Source organism: Triticum urartu, chromosome 1A (assembly GCF_056163025.1).
Source record: "Triticum urartu cultivar PI428250 chromosome 1A, HENAU_Tu73, whole genome shotgun sequence".
Classification (NCBI taxonomy): Eukaryota; Viridiplantae; Streptophyta; class Magnoliopsida; order Poales; family Poaceae; genus Triticum; species Triticum urartu.
In genome coordinates this window covers 548,482,739-548,507,219 of record NC_141873.1, presented here as the reverse complement: position 1 = coordinate 548,507,219, position 24,481 = coordinate 548,482,739, and the positions used below count along the sequence as shown (strand labels likewise).

Genomic DNA, 24,481 nt, shown 5'->3' with positions numbered 1-24,481 from the left:
CAAATCAGAGCATTGAAGGCCGATTCAAATGGATTCTTTATTTACAAAATATCTTCTGCAAGCAAATTGATTATGAAGCTGGTTTATTGACTCGGATTTTCTAGAAGGAGGAAATGACAAGGACTTAAGGATGATCAAGTGCCAGTTTATAAAACCGGAGCACAACCCGCCAAATTTGTTCTTGTGTTTATGTTGTAGATCAGTTTAACATGGATAAATCCAAATTAAACTGGGGGCTAATGTCGAGGATATACCCCGCGGCGTAACACGGCAGAAGTATAACCCGGCCGGACTTGGCGACTCACTGATAACCAGGCGGGCTGGCCAGACGGATGACAAGGCCCAAGGCCCAGAAGGCCGGTTCATACTATGGTGGGCTGGTTTACAAGGAAAGGCATAAGGAATATTTACCTTACAAGGAGTTAAGACCCAGACTTGTATCCGGTTTGTATTAGAAGGTAGACTAGTCCTAATCCTAATAGGACTCCACATGTAACCCGCCCCTTCAACTTATATAAGGAGGGGCATGGCTCCCCAAAGAGGGAGAGGCAAGAAGAAACAATCTATAGGGCTAGACAGAAAGAGTCGGTTTATCGCCGACTCCCTCATAAGCATAATGAGACCTAGCCACAAACAACATGTAGGGCTATTCCGGATGATGTTTCCCGAGGCCCGAAGCTGTCTAAATCCTCGTCTTGTGTGATGATCCGCCTCGCGTCTCTCGTCCCGATCAACCCCTCTCAAGCTACCACATAGATGCGCTGGCCTCACGACGAAGTCCTCATACTAGGACATCTGCCGTGACAATTCCACGACAGAACCAGTATCAAATACCCTGGGGTTACTATGAACACTAGTAAAGTACACATCAATAACATGTATATCAAATATACTTTTGTTCACTTTGCCATCCTTCTTATCCGCCAAGTATTTGGGGTAGTTCTGCTTCCAGTGACCATTCCCTTTGCAGTACAAGCACTCAGTTTCAAGCTTAGGTCTAGCTTCGAGCTTCTTCACGGGAGTGGCAACTTGCTTGCCATTCTTCTTGAAGTTCCCTTTCTTTCCCTTGCCCTTTTACTTGAAACTTGTGGTCTTGTCAACCATCAACACTTGATGCTTTTTCTTGATTTCTACCTTCGCCGATTTTAGCATCGTGAAAAGCTTGGGAATCGTTTCTGTTATCCCTTTCATATTATAGTTCATCACGAAGTTCTAGTAACTTGGTGATAGTGACTAGAGAACTCTATCAATCTATATCTTATCTGGAAGATTAACTCCCACTTGATTCAAGTGATTGTAGTACTCAGACATTCTGAGCACATGCTCACTAGCTGAGCTATTCTCCTCCATCTTGTAGGCAAAGTACTTGTCAGAGGTCTCATACCTCTTAACACGGGCATGAGTTTGAAATACTAATTTCAGCTCTTGGAACATCTCATATGCTCCATGGCGTTCAAAATGTTTTTGAAGTCCCGGTTCTAAGCCGTAAAGCATGGGGCACTAAACTATCAAGTAGTCATCATACCGAGCTTGCCAAACGTTCATAACATTTGCATCTGCTCCTGCAAAAGGTCTGTCACCTAGTGGTGCATCAAGGACATATCTGTGCAGCAATGAGGATAATCCTCAGATCACGGATCCAGTCCGCATCATTGCTACTATCATCTTTCAACTTATTTTTCTCTAGGAACATATAAAAAATAAACGGGGCGCTATAATGCGAGCTATTGATCTACAACATAATTTGCAAATACTATCAGGACTAAGTTCATGATAAATTAAAGTTCAATTAATTATATTACTTAAGAACTCCCACTTAGATAGACATCCCTTTAGTCATCTAAATGATCACGTGATCCATATCAACTAAACCATGTCCGATCATCACGTGATATGGAGTAGTTTTCAATGGTGAACATCTCTATGTTGATCATATCTACTATATGATTCACGTTCGACCTTTCGGTCTCAGTGTTCCGAGGCCATATCTGCATATGCTAGGCTCGTCAAGTTTAACCCGAGTATTCCGCGTGTGCAAAACTGGCTTGCACCCGTTGTATGTGAACGTAGAGCTTATCACACCCGGTCATCACGTGGTGTCTCGACATGACGAACTATAGCAACGGTGCATACTCAGGGAGAACACTTATACCTTGAAATTTATTGAGGGAACATCTTATAATGCTACCGCCGTACTAAGCAAAATAAGATGCATAAAGGATAAACATCACATGCAATCAAAATATGTGACATGATATGGCCATCATCATCTTGTGCCTTTGATCTCCATCTCCAAAGCACCGTTATGATCTCCATCGTCACCGGCATGACACCATGATCTCCATCATCTTAATCTCTATCAACGTGTCATCACATGGTCGTCTCACCAACTATTGCTACACTACAAAAAAAGACACATCCGTGACATTTTGGGCCGAACGAAAAAAAATTGTCATACATATGACACTTCTATGACGATAATTGTGAAAAAACCCGGTATCATCATAGATGTGGTGGGCTCCTACTTCTATGACAAAAAATCATGACAGAAAATGGGATTTTCGTCCTGGGCGGGCCGGAGACGCAGCTGCATGACATTCTTTGGGTCGTCCATGATGGAAAAAACCGTGGTAGAAGCGAGGGCGAGAAAAATTTCGGGGAGTTCCCGGTTACGGTGGGAGGTCGGGGGCTGAGCGATGCGCGTTTCTCTCGTACACTTACGCGCGTGTGTGCGAGGCGTTGGCTCTAACTGAAACCGAACGAGGCGTTGGGCTCTAACTGAACCCGAGCGATTGCATTGCAGGCTATGGTTACTGAACCCGAGCGATCGATCGATGGCTGTTAACTGAACCCGATCGAGCGATTCCTTCGCTACTGCTGCTAACTGAAGCCGATCGATTGGATGAACAGTGAGCGTTGCGGGGGGGGGGGGGGTTGGATGAACAGTGAGCGGTGGCGTTGCCTCTGGATGAACAGGACCTCATGGTGTGGTGGAGGGCTGGATGAACAGTAGACGATGGAGGGGTGCCCTTGGAGGGGTGGATGAACATGTCCCCGTGGTGTGGAGGGCTGGATGAACAGTAGATGGTGGAGGGGTGCCCGTGGAGGGGTGGTTGAACAGGACCCCGTGGTGTGGAGGGCTGGATGAACAGTAGACGGTGGAGGGGTGCCCGTGGAGGGGTGGTTGAACAGGACCCCATGGTGTGGAGGGCTGGATGAATAGTAGACGGTGGAGGGGTGGTTGAACAGTAGCCGGTGGAGTAGCACGCGGTGGAGGCTGGATGAACAGGAGCCCGTGGAGGCTGGATGAACAGGAGCCCGTGGAGGCTGGATGAACAGGAGCCCATGGAGGCTGGAGGAGGTCGACGGTGGAGATGAATAGTATCTCGTGGAGTCCCGTTTTGCGGTACGCCACACCCCTCCCGATGAACAGGACCCCCGTTTCAACCGTAGCGCTCCAACACAAGTCCGTTTCGTCCGTTTTGCGGTACGCCACACCCCTCCCGATCAACAGGATCCCCGTTTCGACCGTAGGAGGTCCGTTTTCTCCGTTTTGCGGTACGCTAGACCCCTCTCGATGAACAGGATCCCGTTTCGAACGTGGCCGGTCGAACACAAGGCCGTTTCCTCCGTTCTGCAGTACGCCAGGCCTCGTTTCCATCGCTCGTTCCGTCCAAGCCCTCCCGATGAACACGACGCATTCCGTTGCCTCCCCATGAACACGACGCATTCCGTTGCCTCCCCATGAACACGACGACGACGCTGTTTCTCCGTTCTGACCCAGCCATGTACACGAGCCCTGGCCGTACGTATGTGTGAGTAGGCGTTCGAGACCCCGCCCGTATGTACACATATGTGGTTGTATTTTCTTTCTTGCACCCTGGCCGCTGTACGTACATGTACATGCTACGTGCGCGCCTCTATACGACACGTGCGCGCCTCTACATCGACCAGTATATATGTACGTACACGTTCGTGACCAGAATGACAACGCTACGTACGCTTTGACCAGGTGGGTCCCGACTGTCAGGCACTTCCTTGTGTGCGAAGATGTAGCTGGTGGGTCCCAGCAGTCAGGGGGCGAAATACGGTGGCCCATTCGGTGGGTCCCCGCTGTCGGGTGGAGGAATAATTATTTTGCACGTAATAAGGAGGCACTTCCTTGCTGTGGCCGTGGACCCAGCTGTCAGCCTCTCCACGTACAGTCCACGTCCGATGGAAGCCGTTCCTTGACCACGTTGACCACGCCGCGCCGAGAGCACCAGGGCGGTGGACGACGGCGAGGCCTAGGAAGGGGACGACACGGAGCCGGGGAAGACGCGACAGTGGATGCCCACGCATAGAGGAGTACGAGGCTTCACTGGTTCGCTGCGGTGTGAGGCTGCCGTCGCTGCAGAATAACAGGGGGTGTGGGTGAGTAGAGGGATGGCCTGGCCAGCGGTGGGAGTAGTAGGGGCGGTGAGGCCTCCACCACATCGCATCCGGCCACGGGAGGCAAGAGCACGAGGCACAACCGGCGCTGGTTTGGGCGGCTGGAGCAAGAAGACCAGAGGTTGAAGAAGCACTACGGCCGTTGGATGGACATCGTACGCTCACTAGAGCTAGAATCATGCATATTGACTGAGTTGACAAAGCCCTCCGTCCTCGTCAACTTAGTAGGCCCACAAGTCAGCCTCCCACCAAGGTGGGTCCCAGCTAGCAGGGGGTATTCATTTTTTTGAGTGTAATAAGGAGGCACTTCCTTGCGTGCGAAGATAGAGCTGGTGGGTCCGAGCTGTTAGCGGCGGTAACATTTTTTTCGCGAAATACAGAGGCCCTTTCGGTGGGTCCCTGATGTCAGGTGGAGGAATCATTATTTTGCGCGTAATAAGGAGGCATTTCCTTGCGTGCGGCCGTGGACCCAGCTTTCGGCCTCTCCACGTACAGTCCACTTCAGATGCATGTCGGTCGTTGACTAGGCCGCGCCGAGAGCACCAGGGCGGTGGACGACGGCGAGGCCTAGGAAGGGAACGACACGGAGGCAGGGAAGACTCGGCAGTTGTTTCCCACGCGAAGGGGAGTATGACTGTACGAGGGTTTACTGGTTCGTCTGCCGTCGCCGGAGAATAACAGCAAGTGTGGGTGAGTAGAGGGATGGCTAGGCCAGCGATGGGAGTACGGTGGGGCGTTGAGGCCTGCGCGGCAGCACAACCGGCCACGGGGAGGAGGGAGCAGGCAGTCCCGCCGGCGCTTGTTTGAGCGGCTGGAGCAGGAAGAGCAGCCATTGAAGAAGCACGACGGCCGTTCCATGGACATCCAACAGTCACTGCTTGTGCGTCAACCTTTTTTTTAGGAAAGCCTCAAATCTATGGAAAACAACATACAACCCATCTGCCATTATTTCTAATAATTTACAGCGCATTTGCTAATTCTTAAGGTTTTTTTGGAGCCCATATTCTTTTTGTTAGCATTACAGCCCATATTGTGGCCACGGTTAAAAAATTAACAAAATTTTGCATATTTCGGTGCGGTCCGAACTGTTTTTAATCCCGAAATTTCGACTCACATTCAAACTGATTTTAAAAATAAATGTATATCAATATAAAATCCAACAAATTCTCCACGCATAAAAATTAATGTAATTTAAAATCTTGAAATGAAAAAAAAGACATTTTAAACTAATTGCCGGTTTGATGTGTTTTAAAAATGTACAGCCCATTTCTCATTACTGATGGGCCATTTTCTCGGCCAGCCGAATGAAGCTCTCCTCGTCTTGAAAGATTTGAAGCCCAACAGGCCTGACAAAGTGACTTGGCAAATCACAAAAAAACTGGGCTGTGGCCGTGGACCCAGCTGTCAGCCTCTCCACGTACAGTACTCTTCCGATGGAAGTCGGTCGTTGACCACATTGACCATGCCGCGCCGAGAGCACCAAGACGGTGGACGACGGCGAGGCCTAGGAAGGGGACGACACGGAGCCGGGGAAGACGCGGCAGTGGATGCCCACGCGGAGAGGAGTACGAGGGTTCACTGGTTCGGCTGTGGCGTGAGGCCGCCGTCACCATAGAATGACAGGGGGTGTGGGTGAGTAGAGGGATAGCATGGGCCAACGGTGGGAGTAGTATGGGGCGGTGAGGCCTCCGCGACATCACAGCCGGCCACGAGAGGCAGGAGCACGCGGCACGACCGGCGCAGCTTTGGGCGGCTGGAGCAAGAAGACCAGAGGTTGAAGAAGCACTATGGCCGTTGGATGGACATCGTAGGGTCACTGGAGCTAGAATCGTTCATATTGACTAAGTTGACAGAGCCCTCCGTCCTCGTCAACTTAGTAGGCCCACAAGTCAGCCACCCACTATGGTGGGTCCCAGCTAGTAGGGGGTATTCATTTTTTGGTGCATAATAAGGAGGCACTTCCTTGCGTGCGAAGATATAGCTGGTGGGTCCGACCTGTCAGCAGGGGGGACGTTTTTTTAGTCCATTTGGAGGACTGGGTGAAACAATGATGTAGCATCTATGCAGCCCGTTTAAATCCCATTTGCATTTTTCTCGAAATCCACGGACTTGCTGGGCTGGGTGAAAATATCATGTTGGGCTACACGGAGAAATGTTATAAAAACATAAACACATGATTGCACGTCAGTAAAATCTTTGCAAGCTTATGTACGCAATCACTAGGAGTTAACTTGCTAAGTTATATATAAACAATTATTATTATTATTTTGTAAGAACTTTCAACTTACGAAATAAAATATCATTTTAATTTGGTGATTTAATAGTACGTGGGGTATTATTATTTTTTAGGCTAGACGTGGGACAGTTGAGTTGGTTCTAGGGGAAAGTACTGGGAGAAAACTCAGTTTACATCGAAAAAGAAAGTGGGAGAAAATTCAGAGACCTGCTGGGTCCACCTGAGGAGGGGAATATGTTTGGAGGAAGGAGATTCAAAGCAAGGCAGCCGAGTGAACTAGTTTTTTTACGGACAAGTGACCTAGTTTACATACATAAGCAAATAGCCACTAAAAAAAGCAATCAGGTTAATGGGTTCTTAAAAGAAATATTTCAGACAAAACAGATAATTACGACACATAGGCTAATGCATGAAACACTCAGATGATAAAGGTGCTTATAAACAGATAAAGTACAACATCTAGACCTTCCTGGCATGCTTGATCATGACGCTGCGGCTGTCCGTGTACTCGTCGGTTACGGGAAGCAGACACGCCCTCATGTCCAAGATCTACCTGTACATGTCGTAGCATGCGCATGCGTCCTTGGCCGCGTAGGTTATGTAGGCTAGATTCAAAGGTACCTCCCACGTGTTCAGGTCGTCTTCTTTCATGTTGGCGTATCAGGGGTCGATGATGGTCTCAGCGAGGTCAACCACGGAGTCCTTCTCCTGCCCGTTGCTGATGATCTTGTATTGCTTCTGGATGTCGACAAGCTTGTTGCACCAGATGACCGAATCGTCGCGTTCTTCCTTCTCTCCACCGTAGCGAAGGTGCAGTCGGCGCTGCCGATGAAACGGGCGAATGCTCCAGAACCTGGTGCAGCCATAGGACTGAGGCGAGGCAGAGCTTCACCGAGTCCGTATCGTTGGTGTACATCACATTCAACTTGGTGCAGCCATAGGACTGAACGGCGAACTCAAAGGGGAACTCATTGCTGAAGTCCATATCCAGCAGGCTCACCCCTCGGATCGCCATTGGAGTCTCTTCGAGTGAACGAGTGTGTAGGCGGCGGCAGCAGTTTGTTTTTCAGCTCCTGGGGAACTGGATTCAACAGTAAGCTGAGTGTGTACAGACGACAACAGTTACTACCCCTCCCTCGTTCGCTGCACGCCCGGCAGAGGATGCACCCTCGGCCACACGTCGGTTCACGAGCGGGTCTGTATTGGTACTGTAATAACAGGAGTTAGTGGTCACTTTACTTAAAGTTAATTAGCTTTAATAGAAATTTATACTTAAAACAAGCAATGCATTCGCTCGTTCTATCAGTGTCACAGGATCAACATGCACAACAATTAGAATTATTATTCTCAAGACGCACACGATCAACACATTTTTCGCACTTTCACAAAGATAATACTACCAAGTTTGAACTGTTTGTTATGGTTGTTGTCCTCTGCATCATCATGCCGTGTTTCCCAGCTTGCAAGATTCAGAACCAACAAATAAGATCCAAATAATAAGTACAACAAAGATGCTCACACATCTCATTGATTCCCAGCTTGCAAAATTCAGAACCAGCAAATAAGATTCAAATAATAAGTACAACAAAGATGCCTACACATCTCACTGATTCCCAGCTTGCAAGATTCAGAACCAACCCATTAGAGCCTTTTGATAAAGTGAATATCGGGATTAAATCCATCTTGGCTAGCCATGTCATACAATCAAAGAACTTGGCGAATACTCTTGACCGTCACAACATCTGTAGTTGAGTATTCCTGTTTGCATAGCACAAACCAGGAGAGCATGATTTCACGTTAATAGTGGCCTCCTTTACTCAACCTGCACCTCCACTCGGATGAAGCTTGCCTTGAGTTCCATGATTCAATTCATGTGCCTTTTTCTGCAGTTCACCTGAAATGAAGCAAAGATTGCATCATTCAGCTAGCAAGAAGTACTTGCTCTCGTGAGCTGGCAGGTTCTTCTTTAGTAGTTGCACTAAAATTGAGGAACATTAAGGTTGGCTGTCCGGCTCATGTAAGGTGCAACTATAATTTTGTTATCCTTTTGTGCAGTTCCACTAAAATTAAGTGCCATTGTGGTGACAGTGATGGCTCATCTTGCAAAGGCTAATAAAATGTTGCACGAGATTACCAGCAGAACTTGACAGAGATTTTGGAAACTCCAATCACCATTTTGTGCAGTTCCACCAAAATTGAGAGATGTTGCCCACATGACATTTTAGTTGAACTGCACAAGACACTCATTCCAAAAAAAGTGTTTTGTGCAGTTCACCAAAAGGTCACAATAGCAACAAGGTGAAGTGGATATCCCTATCTGCACAAAAAGATAGAAAGTAAACAGTTGCTGGTCAATAAGAATATACGAAACATATACAAAATGAAAAGAAGCATCTTAATTATGTTCATGGCAATCACGCAAGGACAGTAGAAATTTTAAAACGTCAGCAATGCTTCATGTTACCAGAAGCATTACGATCAACAATGAGATTCCTCAAATATGGGATTACTTTAATGGTGGCATTGCTTGTTTACCAGACACAGTAAATCAACAGCAGCCAAAGAGTTGGTTTAAGGGCATGGGACCGTGGGGACACCAGGACACTCAGCAGCGTAAAGGAGCAACTTACTTATCATACTGGGGAAAACAATAGGAGTGCCATTTGTAACACAGTTTAATTGCATCTTATCACTGGAGGCATTAGATTAACAATAACACTGGTTAGACATGTCCCTAAGGTAACAGTGTGATCGCTTCATTTTACATGCGCCCTTACATTAACAACAGCAAAAGGTTGGTATAAGGACATGCGACAGTGGACACATCAGCATAATGTACCTACAAGGAGGCATAAAGTGGTGATGCCGAGTTTGTTCATGCTATGTGAGGGCAGCAAACCTAATCCTGGAGACCTTGTACTATGTGAGGGCAGCAAATCTAATCCTGGAGACCTTTTACTATGTGAGGGCAGCAAATCTAATCCTGAGACCTTTTACTATGTGAGGGCAGCAAATCTAATCCTGAGACCTTTTACTATGTGAGGGCAGCAAATCTAATCCTGGAGACCTTTTACTATGTGATGGCAGCAAATCTAATCCTGGACATACTCTGTTGACTTGTCCACCAGCCGCCACTTTCTATCTTTTTTTCAACCAATAATAGATCTGTTCCTTATCCAGTTTGTACCGTGTTTTCCCATTATTTCCCTTTTCAACCAAGAGACCGGTTGGGTATCCAGTCTCTACTACTTTCACCATATTATTTCCTCTTTGAATCAAGTCCTAGATTCATGCTACAACTTTCCCCCTTTCTTCATTGTTTGTACAAAGCCCTAGATTCGAATGCATGAAGTAGCTTTACCTCCAATAATACTAAAATTTTAGGTGGCTTTGGAAGAGCTGATGGGAGTAGAAAAAGATGCACATGCAGACACGTGGGGAGCTGGGGCAGTAGAGTAAGGCCGCTTTCGAAGAACTTATACCTGAGGGTCGCTAGGATGTCGACGGCGGCAGGTCGGATCTGCGGACAATACGGCAGGGAGGAAGAAGGGTCGGAGGACCTCCCGAGCCGGCGCTGTGTCGGAGAGAACGGCACAGGCAGATGATCGGGCCCCTCCGGCAGCTATGGGTTTCCTCCCTCGGCGACGATGACCGCGTGAACAATGCACCTTTTAGTCCTCTACACACACCGGCCGAAGGGATCTGGCCGGATCTGTGACCAGCGGTGAGCAGAGAGAAAATGTCGCTACCGCTGTCTTGTTTATATCTGGCGAGGACGAGAGAATGAAGAGAGCAACCCTAGTAAAGCAAGCGCTCAGGCCCCTGCGTCCATATATAGTGGAGTGATTATCTTTTTTCTCTCCACAACAAGCGTTTCAATTTGTGTACGTGGCATTAAAGAAAAGAAACTCTCTATTTAAGGTGACTACTGTACGACTCCTACTTACTACTAGTAGTACTATAGTATTGTTCACTTGTGCTCCCCGCCCCTCCATTCATTGAACAACCCCACGGCTGAATAAACATACAGTACTTACTGTATTTATATAGAATGAACAAGCTTGAACTATTTTCGCGTAGTTAAAAGTTGAGGACGGGGCTTTTCCCGGGAAGTACGCGCGGCAGTTTTCGGGTAGGCGGTTTGACAGAGAGGCGTGGAGGGTGAGCGAGTGGGGCTGTGTGATTTGACGTCGCGTTACTGCTGGAAAGACTTGTGATATGACCACTCACTATAGTCATGAATTATTGGCGCTCCGACCGCGGTGATGCCCCCCTTCCGTTTCGCGCTCTAATCTGGTGCATGACACGTCGACCCGGATGCTGGCTCTCCCACATGTCGGAGTAGTAAGAAGGAGCAAAGAATGATGCGGTATATACTAGTACTATACTACTCCCTCCGTTCCTAAATATAAGTCTTTGGAGAGATTTCACTATGGACCACATACGGAGAAAAATGAGTGAATCTACACATATAATGCATCTATATACATCCGTATGTGGTCCATAGAAAAATATCTACGAAGACTTATATTTTGGAATGGAGGGAGTACTACTCAGGTCGGAGGAGTGCGAACCACGCAGCCCAGTGAACCAGCAGTGCGAACCACGGTAGCCCAGTGAACCAGCAGTAGAAAACAATGTGGTGATATGGCCATAAAAAACAATGTGCTACGGTCCACAGTGTAGCAAGTACAGTAACACTCCTCTTTGTTTGGATCCCTGAGTTAGAGATAGTTTGGGTTGAAATAGCCTCAAATTACCAAAACAAGAGGGGTTAGTTTGAGCTAGTTTGCTCTAACCCAGCTAACAAAAATAGCCCGGGGGAGAGGTTCTAATTGGGTTAGTTATCCTCGGGCCCACTAGAAGAGAACTAGAAAAATCTCCCCTGCCCGCACCAGATCGCTCCCCCCTCCTATCACATGACTCCTCTCTGTTCCCCATAGGGTCGCTCGCCCTCTCTCTCCTCTGGCCGCCCTCTCCTTCCGGCCTCCGCCGCCCTACTCCGGCCGCCCTCTCCCTCCGGCCTTCGAAGGTCGCCCCGCTCCCCCTTCACCAGTCGTTTTTCTCCCTCTTTCGTGCGCGGCGGCGGCGCATCTACCAGGGAGGTCGCGAGAGGGGTGAGTTTGTTTGTTCCTTCTCTGTCTCACGGCCATATCAGTGATCTTGCTTGCTCTAGCGCTAATTCTGATTTGAAAAAGTAGATCCTGATCAAACATGGTATAGATTTGTGGTGCACGGATGGAATTGTTTGATGCTGCTTGAGGAGGTAATAAATCTTTCTAGAGGCCCAAAGATTCAGGTCACCTTTCTAGGTATTTCAATTTCAGGCTTGCATTATTTCTAGAGGCCCAAAGATTCAGTTCACCTTTCTAGGTATTTCAATTTCAGGCTTGCATTATTTCTAGAGGCCCAAAGATTCAGTTCACCTTTCTAGGTATTTCAGTTTCAGGCTTGCATTATTTCTAGAGGCCCAAAGATGCAGTTCACCTTTCTAGGTATTTTAGTTACAGGCTTGCATTATTTCTAGAGGCCCAAAGATTAAGTTCCCAGTCGGCGGCAAGCGGCCCTGCTACCCATGCCGGTGTCGACCTCAACTCGCAAGGGCCGGCATCGGAGGGGTTCCCGGGGCTTGGGCTCTACAGAGCCTTCCTCCAGAGCGACAATGGAGAGCTCCTCCCTCAGTGCGTGAGGGGCTCCGGGCTACCTCCCTATCGTGAATGACTTCCATGATGAGTTAGCTCATTCTTTGTTTCATGAAGTGTTTTTTTATTTTGTGAAGCTTGATTGACGACTTGTATGTTTAAGTGGGATATCTCATATGTATGGACAAAGTAAAAATTATCATGTTTTGCATGCTTGATTTGTATAGATGGTTCGTTTATGTCAATTGTGAGCGGGAGGAGGCCACAGAAGAGCTGGCCACACCAAGAGGGTGCTTGGATCCAAGGGACTTATTTTAGTCTGACTAAAAATAGTCTCTTTAAGAGGCTAAAAGTTCCAAGCACCCCTGACTAAAGAGGGGCTAAAACTAGTCTTGAGACTAAAAAAATTTAGTCAGGGGTACCCCTACTAAAATGTGGATTAGTCATCTCTCTCCTCATTTAACTCCTCTCCTTTAACACAGGCGAGTTCTGGATTGGAGGGTTTGGAGGATAATAAATGCTCATTAACTTGATTTTAGTCTCTTTAGTATTTGGATCCAAGCATGGGTGAGGCTAGCAAGTTTTAGTCTCACTACTTTTAGTCATGGGACTAAAACGTATCCAAGCACCCTCCAGATCCGGCAGGAAATAGGGTCCAAAGTAGTCAAATGATTGAGATAGAGCATTTATTGTCAATCTAACCCTGCCATCCATACACCTCTTTGGTTTAGAGTTAGTTCAGGGTTAGAATCTAACTCTAACCTCTAACTGAGTTAGAGTTCTCCTCGTCTCGGTTCATCGCCATCATACTTTCCCCATTCCCGTGTTTTCAGTATCCTGCGAATCAAAGAGGCCCTTTTTTTGCGGGAAAAATCAAAGAGGCCCTTAGACTGGTTTTGGTCCTGTCATTTTTTATAAACGTGTTATGTCCAAAATTTAATGAATGTGCTCCAGTTTCCACGAAAATAATCCGGTTTCATGTAGTAATTCATTCATTTATTTATTCTTCTGCGGGGGGTTTGCATGAAATTCTTGAGGTCTGAAATGTAAAGTACCCCGGCATATGCTCCGGGTCATGCATGCACTAAGACCCAGATGCTCTATGTCCCACATGTCGGCGAATGGGAGCACGTGGAAATAGCCTAGGAGTACATATAGGAGGATAAATGCGTGAAATAATATGTAATGTGAAGCGTAGCCGCGGTTCGAAAAGGAGAACTAAAGTGATGACAGCTATAGGTCGCACGCACCCAACTAGTGGTACTAGACATACAACTAATTTTTCCCTCAAAAAAGAAAAAAAAAGAGGCACGAGTGCTCAGTACTCCTATTCTATAAACACGAGTCCCATCTGACAACAGCGTCCGTGCTACAGCTAGCTCTCCTCCCTCGTTTCTCTCTTCTAATTCTAAACTCGGCCAATGCCCGGTGGGCAGGGTGGGTTTGCTCAACTGCGGCCCCACCTCACAGTGAAAACGTTACGACTGGAATAAAAATGCCATATACTCCCTCCGTTCATAAATATAAGCCTTTTTAGATACTATTTCAAATGGAATACAGCATACAGATGTATGTAGACATAGTTTAGAGTGTAGATTCACTCATTTTGCTCCGTATGTAGTAGTCACTTGCTGGAATCTTTAGAAAGACTTATATTTGGGAACGGAGGCAGAAGGCGTGTAGTAAAATCAAGCTTCTCCTCGTTGTACGAGTTGACGCGACACATCATAGCACTGGCCCCACATGCTTGCCTCTAAACTTGGCTGAAAGACCCGCAGTGTACAATATATTTGCTGCAACCTCTAATATTTACCAACCACAAATTAAAATATATGCGGTCGTATGCATCGTTCTGATGCAGAGGCCGGGGAGTCCCCCCTTTTCGAAAAAAAAATTAAAATATATATTCCTGTCTTGACCAGATGAGCGTGCAAGCTACAATCACCAGGGTGTCAGCTAGGGCCAGAAGTCTATTTTAATTTTTTTTTTAAAACTTTGAGACGGCCACATAGCATGGAGCCGACCCCAACGATTTTAACCTTACAGGCACGGTACACGCTATCCTAGACTACTCTACACATGAAACTGCCACACGAGCGTCCGGGCTGCGCTTGGCTCTTCGCCTCTTCGGAAAGTCGAACAATGATGGAGTACTACTGCACTGGAGGAGTACTACAGTACGCTTCTGGCCATCTGACACCGATTGAACTGCTGCATATCCACCGCATGCGGGAGGGAGAGCGTGTAGCGAAAGCTTCTCCTAGTCTTGCCAGCCACCACGCTCATGGGCGAGGGAGGGACGCTCCTGCCTTTGCGTGTATGACAGGTGGGCCCGACAGGTGTGTGGCCAACCTGTCATACAGCCAAAGGCAGGTGCAGTTAAGTCCGCGAGGGAGAGGATAATCAAACTTCTCGTTGATGTACGAGTTGACGCGACACATCAAAGCACTGCACTCGATATATTTTAATAATTTGCGTTTACCAATACATTAATTACAACACATGCATGCATGTCGTGACTCTCCTCTTGATACTTGCATGTGTTGATTTAGTGCACCTTGAAGTAGTATAAAATATGTGACGATAAAGGTTTGTAATACCCCGGCCCAAGTCGAGAGATGGTTGTGCACGAGGAGGGCGAGATCATGCAGACCGAACAGGACCCGACGATGGAGCTCTGTAAGGTCTCGATGGACCTCACCGTGCTCCACTGCCCCTTGTGCCTCCGCCCCTTGACGCCTCCAGTGTATGAGGTTCGAATACACCTCGTCCGTTCGGCTGATTGAGCAAGGTGCAGGTTTCTTGATTGATGTGTTGTTCGATTGATTTCTGTAGTGCAAGGGAGGGCACCTGGCCTGCGCGGACTGCCGCGTCGAGCGCCCCGGGTGTTGGGGAACGTAGTAATTTCAAAATTTTCCTACGCACACGCAAGATCATGGTGATGCATAGCAACGAGAGGGGAGAGTGTTGTCTACGTACCCTCGTAGACCGTTCGCGGAAGCGTTATATCAACGCGGTTGATGTAGTCATACGTCTTCACGTCCGACCGATCCAAGTACCGAAAGCACGGCACCTCCGAGTTCTACACACGTTCAGCTCGGTGACGTCCTCGCCTTCTCGATCCAGCAAGAGGGGCGAAGTAGTAGATGAGTTCCGGCAGCACGACGGCGTGGTGACGGTGTTGGTGAAGAACAATCTCCGCAGGGCTTCGCCTAAGCACTACGAAAACTATGACAGAGGATAAACTACAGGAGACAGGGTTGCCGGCACACGGCTTGGTGTTTCTTGATATGTCTTTGGTGCTAGCCCTGCCCCTCTATTTATATGTTGAGCCCTGGGGTCGAAACTTGGAGTAAAAGCCTCCACAAAGTCGGTTTCACCCGAAAGGCAAGAGTCCTTCTCGGACTCCAGGGCCAGACGCCAGGGTTCCCGGCGTCTGGACCCAGACGCCAGGGACCCTGGCGTCTGGCCCCTGGACTCCGCAAAACTTCCTTTTGCGCTTTCCAAAAACCTTGTGGGCTTTCCCCTTTGGCCCAAATAAAGTGTTCTCGTACCCAAACATTTCGGGAAACATCCGGAACCCTTCCGGTGATTTCCGGAACCCTTCCAGTGACCAAACACTATTATCCCATATATCAAACTTTGTCTCCGGACCATTCCGGAGTTCCTCGTCATGTCCGTGATCTCATCCCGGACTCCGAACAACATTCGGTTACCAACACACATAACTCACATAGTACTATATCGTCAACGAACGTTAAGCGTGCGGACCCTACGGTTTCGAGAACTATGTAGACATGACCGAGACACATCTCTGGTCAATAACCAATAGCGGGACCTGGATGCCCTTATTGGCTCCTACATATTCTACGAAGATCTTTATCGGTCAGACTGCATAACAACATACGTTGTTCCCTTTGTCATCGGTATGTTACTTGCCCGAGATTCGATCGTCGGTATCCAATACCTAGTTCAATCTCGTTACTGGCAAGTCTCTTTACTCGTTCCGTAATACATCATCTTGCAACTAACTCATTAGTTGTAATGCTTGCAAGGCTTATGTGATGTGCATTACCAAGAGGGCCCAGAGATACCTCTCTGACAATCGGAGTGACAAATCCTAATCTCGAAATACGCCAACCCAACATCTACCTTTGGAGACACCTGTAGAGCACCTTTATAATCACCCATTTACGTTGTGACGTTTGGTAGCACACAAAGTGTTCCTCCGGCAAATGGGAGTTGCATAATCTCATAGTCATAGGAACATGTATAAGTCATGAAGAAAGCAATAGCAACATACTAAACGATCGGGTGCTAAGCTAATGGAATGGGTCATGTCAATCAGATCATTCACCTAATGATGTGATCCCATTAATCAAATAACAACTCTTTGTTTATGGTTAGGAAACATAACCATCTTTGATTAACGAGATAGTCAAGTAGAGGCATACTAGTGACACTATGTTTGTCTATGTATTCACACATGTATTATGTTTCCGGTTAATACAATTCTAGCATGAATAATAAACATTTATCATGAAATAAGGAAATAAATAATAACTTTATTATTGCCTCTAGGGCATATTTCCTTCAGTCTCCCACTTGCACTAGAGTCAATAATCTAGATCACATCGCCATGTGATTTAACATCAATAGTTCACATCACCATGTGATTAACACCCATAGTTCACATCGTCATGTGACCAACACTCAAAGGGTTTACTAGAGTCAGTAATCTAGTTCACATCTATATGTGATTAACACCCAAAGAGTACTAAGGTGTGATCATGTTTTGCTTGTGAGAGGAGCTTAGTCAACGAGTCTGCCAAAATTCAGATCCGTATGTATTTTGCAAATTTCTATGTCTACAATGCTCTACACGGAGCTACTTTAGCTAATTGCTCCCACTTTCAATATGTATCCAGATGAAGACTTAGAGTCATCCGGATCAGTGCCAAAACTTGTATCGACGTAATCCTTTTACGACGAACCTTTTGTCACCTCCATAATTGAGAAACATGTCCTTATTCCATTAAGGATAATTTTTGACCGATGTCCAGTGATCTACTCCTAGATCACTATTGTACTCCCTTGCCAAAAAACAGTGTAGGGTATACAATAGATCTGGTACATAGCATGGCATACTTTATAGAACCTATGGCTGAGGCATAGGGAATGACTTTCATTCTCTTTCTATCTTCTGCCGTGGTCGGGTTTTGAGTCTTACTCAACTTCACACCTTGTAACACAGGCAAGAACTCCTTCTTTGACCGTTCCATTTTGAACTACTTCAAAATATTGTCAAGGTATGTACTCATTGAAAAAACTTATCAAGCGTTTTGATCTATCTCTATAGATCTTGAGGCTCAATATGTAAGCAGCTTTACCGAAGTCTTTCTTTGAAAAAACTCCTTTCAAACACTCCTTTATGCTTTACAGAATAATTCTACATTATTTCCGATCAACAATATGTCATTCACATATACTTATCAGAAATGCTGTAGTGCTCCCACTCACTTTCTTGTAAATACAGACTTCACCGCAAGTCTGTATAAAACTATATGCTTTGATCAACTTATCAAAGTGTATATTCCAACTCCGAGATGCTTGCACCAGTCCATAGATGGATCGCTGGAGCTTGCACATTTTGTTAGCACCTTTAGGATTGACAAAACCTCCTGGTTGTATCATATACAACTCTTCTTAAATAAATCCATTAAGGAATGCAGTTTTGTTTATCCATTTGCCGGATTTCATAAAATGCAGCAATTGCTAACATGATTCGGACAAACTTAAGCATAGATACGAGTGAGAAACTCTCATCGTAGTCAACACCTTGAACTTGTCGAAAACCTTTTTGCGACAATTCTAGCTTTGTAGATAGTGACACTACTATCAGTGTCCGTCTTCCTCTTGAAGATCCATTTAATCTCAATGGCTCGCCGATCATTGCGCAAGTTAATCAAAGTCCATAGTTTGTTCTCATACATGGATCTCATCTCAGATTTCATGGCCTCAAGCCATTTCGCGGAATCTGGGCTCATCATCGCTTCCTCATAGTTCGTAGGCTCGTCATGGTCAAGTAACATGACCTCCAGAACTGGATTACCGTACCACTCTGGTGCATATCTCACTCTGGTTTACCTACGAGGTTCGGTAGTAACTTGATTTGAAGTTACATGATCATCATCATTAGCTTTCTCACTAATCGGTCTAGTAGTCACAGGAACAGATTTCTGTGATGAACTACTTTCCAATAAGGGAGCAGGTACAGTTACCTCATCAAGTTCTACTTTCCTCCCACTCACTTCTTTCGAGAGAAACTCCTTCTCTAGAAAGGATCCATTCTCAGCAACGAATATATTGCCTTCGGATCTGTGATAGAAGGTGTACCCAACATTTTCTTTTGGGTATCCTATGAAGACGCACTTCTCCGATTTGGGTTAGAGCTTATCAGGTTGAAACTTTTTCACATTAGCATTGCAACCTCAAACTTTAAGAAACGACAGCTTAGGTTTCTTGCTAAACCACAGTTCACACGGTGTCGTCTCAACGGATTTAGATGGTGCCCTATTTAATGTGAATGCAACTGTCTCTAATGCATAACCCCAAAACGATAGTGGTAGATCGGTAAGAGACATCATAGATCGCACCATATCTAATAAAGTACGGTTATGACGTTCGGACACACCATTACATTGTGGTGTTCCAGGTGGCGTGAGTAGTGAAACTATTTCACATTGTTTTTAACTGAAGGCCAAACTCATAACTCAAATAATCTTCTCTACGATCAAATCGTAGAAACTTTATTTTCTTGTTACGATGATTTTTCACTTCACTCTGAAATTCTTTGAACTTCTCAAATGTTTCAGACTTACGTTTCATCAAGTAGATATACTCATATCTGCTCAAATCATCTGTGAAGATCAGAAAATAATGATACCTGTCGCGAGCCTCAATATTCATCGGACCACATACATCAGTATGTATGATTTCCAACAAATCTGTTGCTCGCTCCATTGTTCCGAAGAACAGAGTCTCAGTCATCTTGCCCATGAGGCATGGTTCGCAAGCATCAACTGATTCATAATCAAGTGATTCCAAAAGCCCATCAACATGGAGTTTCTTCATGCGCTTTACACCAATATGACCTAAACGGCAGTGCCACAAATAAGTTGCACTATCATTATTAACTTTGCATCTTTTGGTTTCAATATTATGAATATGTGTATCACTACGATCGAGATCCAATGAACCATTTTCATTGGGTGTGTAACCATATAAGGTTTTATTCATGTAAACAGAACAACAATTTATTCTTTTACTTAAGTGAATAACCGTATTACAATAAACATGATCAAATCATATTCATGCTCAACGCAAACACCAAATAACACTTATTTAGGTTCAACACTAATCCCGAAAGTATAGGGAGTGTGCGATGATGATTATATCAATCTTGGAACCACTTCCAACACACATCGTCACTTCACCCTTAACTAGTCTCTATTTATTCTGCAACTCCCGTTTCGAGTTACTAATCTTAGCAACTGAACTAGTATCAAATACTTAGGGGTTGCTATAAACACTAGAAAAGTACACATCAATAACATGTATATCAAATATACTTATGTTCACTTTGCCATCCTTCTTATCCGCCAATCACTTGGGGTAGTTCCGCGTCCAGTGACCAGTCCCTTTGCAGTAGAAGCACTTAGTCTCAGGCTTAGGACCAGACTTGGGCTTCTTCACTTGAGCAGTAACTTGCTTGCTGTTCTTCTTGAAGTTCCCCTTCTTCCCTCTGCCCTTTTCTTGAAACTAGTGGTCTTGTCCACCATCAACACTTGAAGTTTTTCTCGATTTCTACCTTCATCAATTTCAGCATTACGAAGAGCTTGGGAATCGTTTCCGTTATCCCTTGCATATCATAGTTCATCACGAAGTTCTACTAACTTGGTGATGGTGACTAGAGAATTCTATCAATCACTATTTTTATTGGAAGATTAACTCCCACTTGATTCAAGCAATCGTAGTACCCAGACAATCTGAGCACATGCTCACTAGTTGAGCGATTCTCCTCCATCTTTTAGCTATAGAACTTGTTGGAGACTTCATATCTCTCAACTCGGGTATTTGCTTGAAATATTAACTTCAACTCCTGGAACATCTCATATGGTCCATGACGTTCAAAACATTTTTGAAGTCCCGATTCTAAGCCGTTAAGCATGGTGCACTAAACTATCAAGTAGTCATCATATTGAGCTAGCCAAACGTTCATAACGTCTGCATCTGCTCCTGCAATAGGTCTGTCACCTAGCGGTGCATCAAGGACATAATTCTTCTGTGCAGCAATGAGGATAAACCTCAGATCACGGATCCAATCCGCATCATTGCTACTAACATCTTTCAACACAATTTTTCTCTAGGAACATATCAAAATAAACATATGAAAGCAACAACGCGAGCTATTGATCTACAACATAGATATGCTAATACTACCAGGACTAAGTTCATGATAAATTAAAGTTTAATTAATCATATTACTTAAGAACTCCCACTTAGATAGACATCCCTCTAATCCTCTAAGTGATCACGTGATCCAAATCAACTAAACCATGTCCGATCATCACGTAAGATGGAGTAGTTTCATTGGTGAACATCACTATGTTGATCATATCTACTATATGATTCACGCTCGACCTTTCGGTCTCCGTGTTCCAAGGCCATATCTGCATATGCTAGGCTCGTCATGTTTAACCTGAGTATTCTGCGTGTGCAAAACTGGCTTGCACCCGTTATAGATGGACGTAGAGCTTATCACACCCGATCATCACGTGGTGTCTGGGCACGACGAACTTTGGCAACGGTGCATACTCAGGGAGAACACTTCTTGATAATTTAGTGAGAGATCATCTTATAATGCTACCGTCAATCAAAGCAAGATAAGATGCATAAAAGATAAACATCACATGCAATCAATATAAGTGATATGATATGGCCATCATCATCTTGTGCTTGTGATCTCCATCTCCGAAGCACCGTCATGATCACCATCGTCACCGGCGCGACACCTTGATCTCCATCGTAGCATCGTTGTCGTCTCGCCAATCTTATGCTTCCACGACTATCGCTACCGCTTAGTGATAAAGTAAAGCATTACAGCGCGATTGCATTGCATACAATAAAGCAACAACCATATGGCTCCTGCCAGTTGCCGATAACCCGGTTACAAAACATGATCATCTCATACAATAAAATTTAGCATCATGTCTTGACCATATCACATCACAACATGCCCTGCAAAAACAAGTTAGACGTCCTCTACTTTGTTATTGCAAGTTTTACGTGGCTGCTACGGGCTTAAGCAAGAACCAATCTTACCTACGCATCAAAACCACAACGATAGTTTGTGAAGTTGATGCCGTTTTAACCTTCGCAAGGACCGGGCGTAGCCACATTCGGTTCAACTAAAGTTGGAGAAACTGACACCCGCCAGCCACCTATGTGCAAAGCACGTCGGGAGAACCGGTCTCGCGTAAGCGTACGCGTAATGTCGGTCCGGGCCGCTTCATCCAACAATACTGCCGAACCAAAGTATGACATGCTGGTAGGCAGTATGACTTATATCGCCCACAACTCACTTGTGTTCTACTCGTGCATATAACATCAAACCATAAAACCTAGGCTCGGATGCCACTGTTGGGGAACGTAGTAATTTCAAAATTTTCCTACGCACACGCAAGATCATGGTGATGCATAGCAACAAGAGGGGAGAGTGTTGTCTACGTACCCTCGTAGACCATTCACGGAAGCGTTATATCAACGCGGTTGATGTAGTCGTACGTCTTCACGTCCGATCGATCCAAGTACCGAAAGCACGGCACCTCCGAGTTCTGCACACGTTCAGCTCGGTGACGTCCTCGCCTTCTCGATCCAGCAAGAGGGGCGAAATAGTAGATGAGTTCCGGCGGCACGACGGCGTGGTGACGGTGTTGGTGAAGAACAATCTCCGCAGGGCTTCGCCTAAGCACTACGAAAACTATGACAGAGGATAAACTAGAGGAGACAGGGTTGCCGGCACACGGCTTGGTGTTTCTTGATATGTCTTTGGTGCTAGCCCTGCCCCTCTATTTATATGTTGAGCCCTGGGGTCGAAACTTGGAGTAAAAGCCTCCACAAAGTCGGTTTCACCCGAAAGGCAAGAGTCCTTCTCGGACTCTAGGGCCAGACGCCAGGGTTCCCGGCGTCTGGACCCAGACGCCAGGGACCCTGGCGTCTGGCCCCTGGACTCCGCAAAACTTCCTTTTGTGCTTTCCAAAAACCTTGTGGGCTTTCCCCTTTGGCCCAAATAAAGTGTTCTCGTACCCAAACATTTCGGGAAACATCCGGAACCCTTCCGGTGATTTCCGGAACCCTTCCAGTGACCAAACACTATTATCCCATATATCAAACTTTGTCTCCGGACCATTCCGGAGTTCCTCGTCATGTCCGTGATCTCATCCCGGACTCCGAACAACATTCGGTTACCAACATACATAACTCACATAGTACTATATCGTCAACGAACGTTAAGCGTGCGGACCCTACGGGTTCGAGAACTATGTAGAAATGACCGAGACACATCTCTGGTCAATAACCAATAGCGGGACCTGGATGCCCATATTGGCTCCTACATATTCTACGAAGATCTTTATCGGTCAGACCGCATAACAACATACGTTGTTCCCTTTGTCATCGGTATGTTACTTGCCCGAGATTCGATCGTCGATATCCAATACCTAGTTCAATCTCGTTACTGGCAAGTCTCTTTACTCGTTCCGTAATACATCATCTTGCAACTAACTCATTAGTTGTAATGCTTGCAAGGCTTATGTGATGTGCATTACTGAGAGGGCCCAGAGATACTTCTCCGACAATCGGAGTGACAAATCCTAATCTCGAAATACGCCAACCCAACATCTACCTTTGGAGACACCTGTAGAGCACCTTTATAATCACCCATTTACGTTGTGACGTTTGGTAGCACACAAAGTGTTCCTCTGGCAAACGGGAGTTGCATAATCTCATAGTCATAGGAACATGTATAAGTCATGAAGAAAGCAATAGCAACATACTAAACGATCGGGTGCTAAGCTAATGGAATGGGTCATGTCAATCAGGTCATTCACCTAATGATGTGATCCCGTTAATCAAATAACAACTCTTTGTTTATGGTTAGGAAACATAACAATCTTTGGTTAACGAGCTAGTCAAGTAGAGGCATACTAGTGACACTATGTTTGTCTATGTATTCACACATGTATTATGTTTCCGGTTAATACAATTCTAGCATGAATAATAAACATTTATCATGAATTAAGGAAATAAATAATAACTTTATTATTGCCTCTAGGGCATATTTCCTTCACCGGGAACCAGAGGCAGTGCCAGAAGCGCGAGCGCGGCGGTGGCTTCGACGTGCGGAACACGACGGTGGACTCCGTCCTTTCGTCGGTGAGGGTGGAGTGCCCGCACGAAAGTTGTGGGCTGTACGTCACTTACCACAAGCTCGCCGATCACCAGAGCGTGTGTCCGCTCGCGCCCTGCAAATGCCCTGTGCCCATCTGCGGCTACGAAGGCCCGCCGCCGGCGCTCTACCACCATATGAGCACCGCGCATCCCATGCCCGTGCACAGTATCCAGTACGGCAAGGTGCTCCAGCTGCAAGTGCCACAGTCGGAGCCATGGCTCTTGCTGTTCGTGGAGGAGGACCGCCACGCGTTTTTCTTGGTCGGCGGCGTGCTCGACATCGGAGCGCCTATCATCGTGTCGGTCGTCTGCATCAGAGCGGGGGCGTCCCAACTGCCGCACTACGTGGCCAAGCTATGGGCGAACGGCCCGCCGAGGGAGCCCAAAGGCACGACCGACAACGTCAAGGTGGAAATGGAGGTGACAAGCAGCAAGGATCCCGACGACGTCGACGTGTAGGAGCTAACCTTCTTGACAGTTCCGCCCAAGCTGCTGGCCGGGGCTAAGCTTGTGTCCCTCCACATTCAGATTGACAAGCTCACGTCCTAAATGTTTCTACAGTGCCTTATGTTTATCTTAGTAATATGCTAATATAGGTATTACCTTGGTCTACTTTAGCTTAAGAAATGGTGGGTTTTGGTGGCAATAAAAAATTATGTTT

At 46.1% G+C, this 24,481-nt stretch overlaps 1 protein-coding gene across 1 annotated transcript in view; it reads left to right on the top strand.

Annotated features, from left to right (window-relative positions):
- Positions 1–24,279, top strand: part of LOC147992540 (putative E3 ubiquitin-protein ligase SINA-like 6) — a 34,438-nt gene extending 10,159 nt beyond the window's left edge. Inside the window, exon 2 of the mRNA XM_087539061.1 lies at positions 23,705–24,279. Coding sequence (XP_087395187.1) covers positions 23,705–24,279 — 575 coding nt within the window. The remainder of the gene's footprint in view (positions 1–23,704) is intronic.
- Positions 24,280–24,481: the final 202 nt, after the last annotated feature.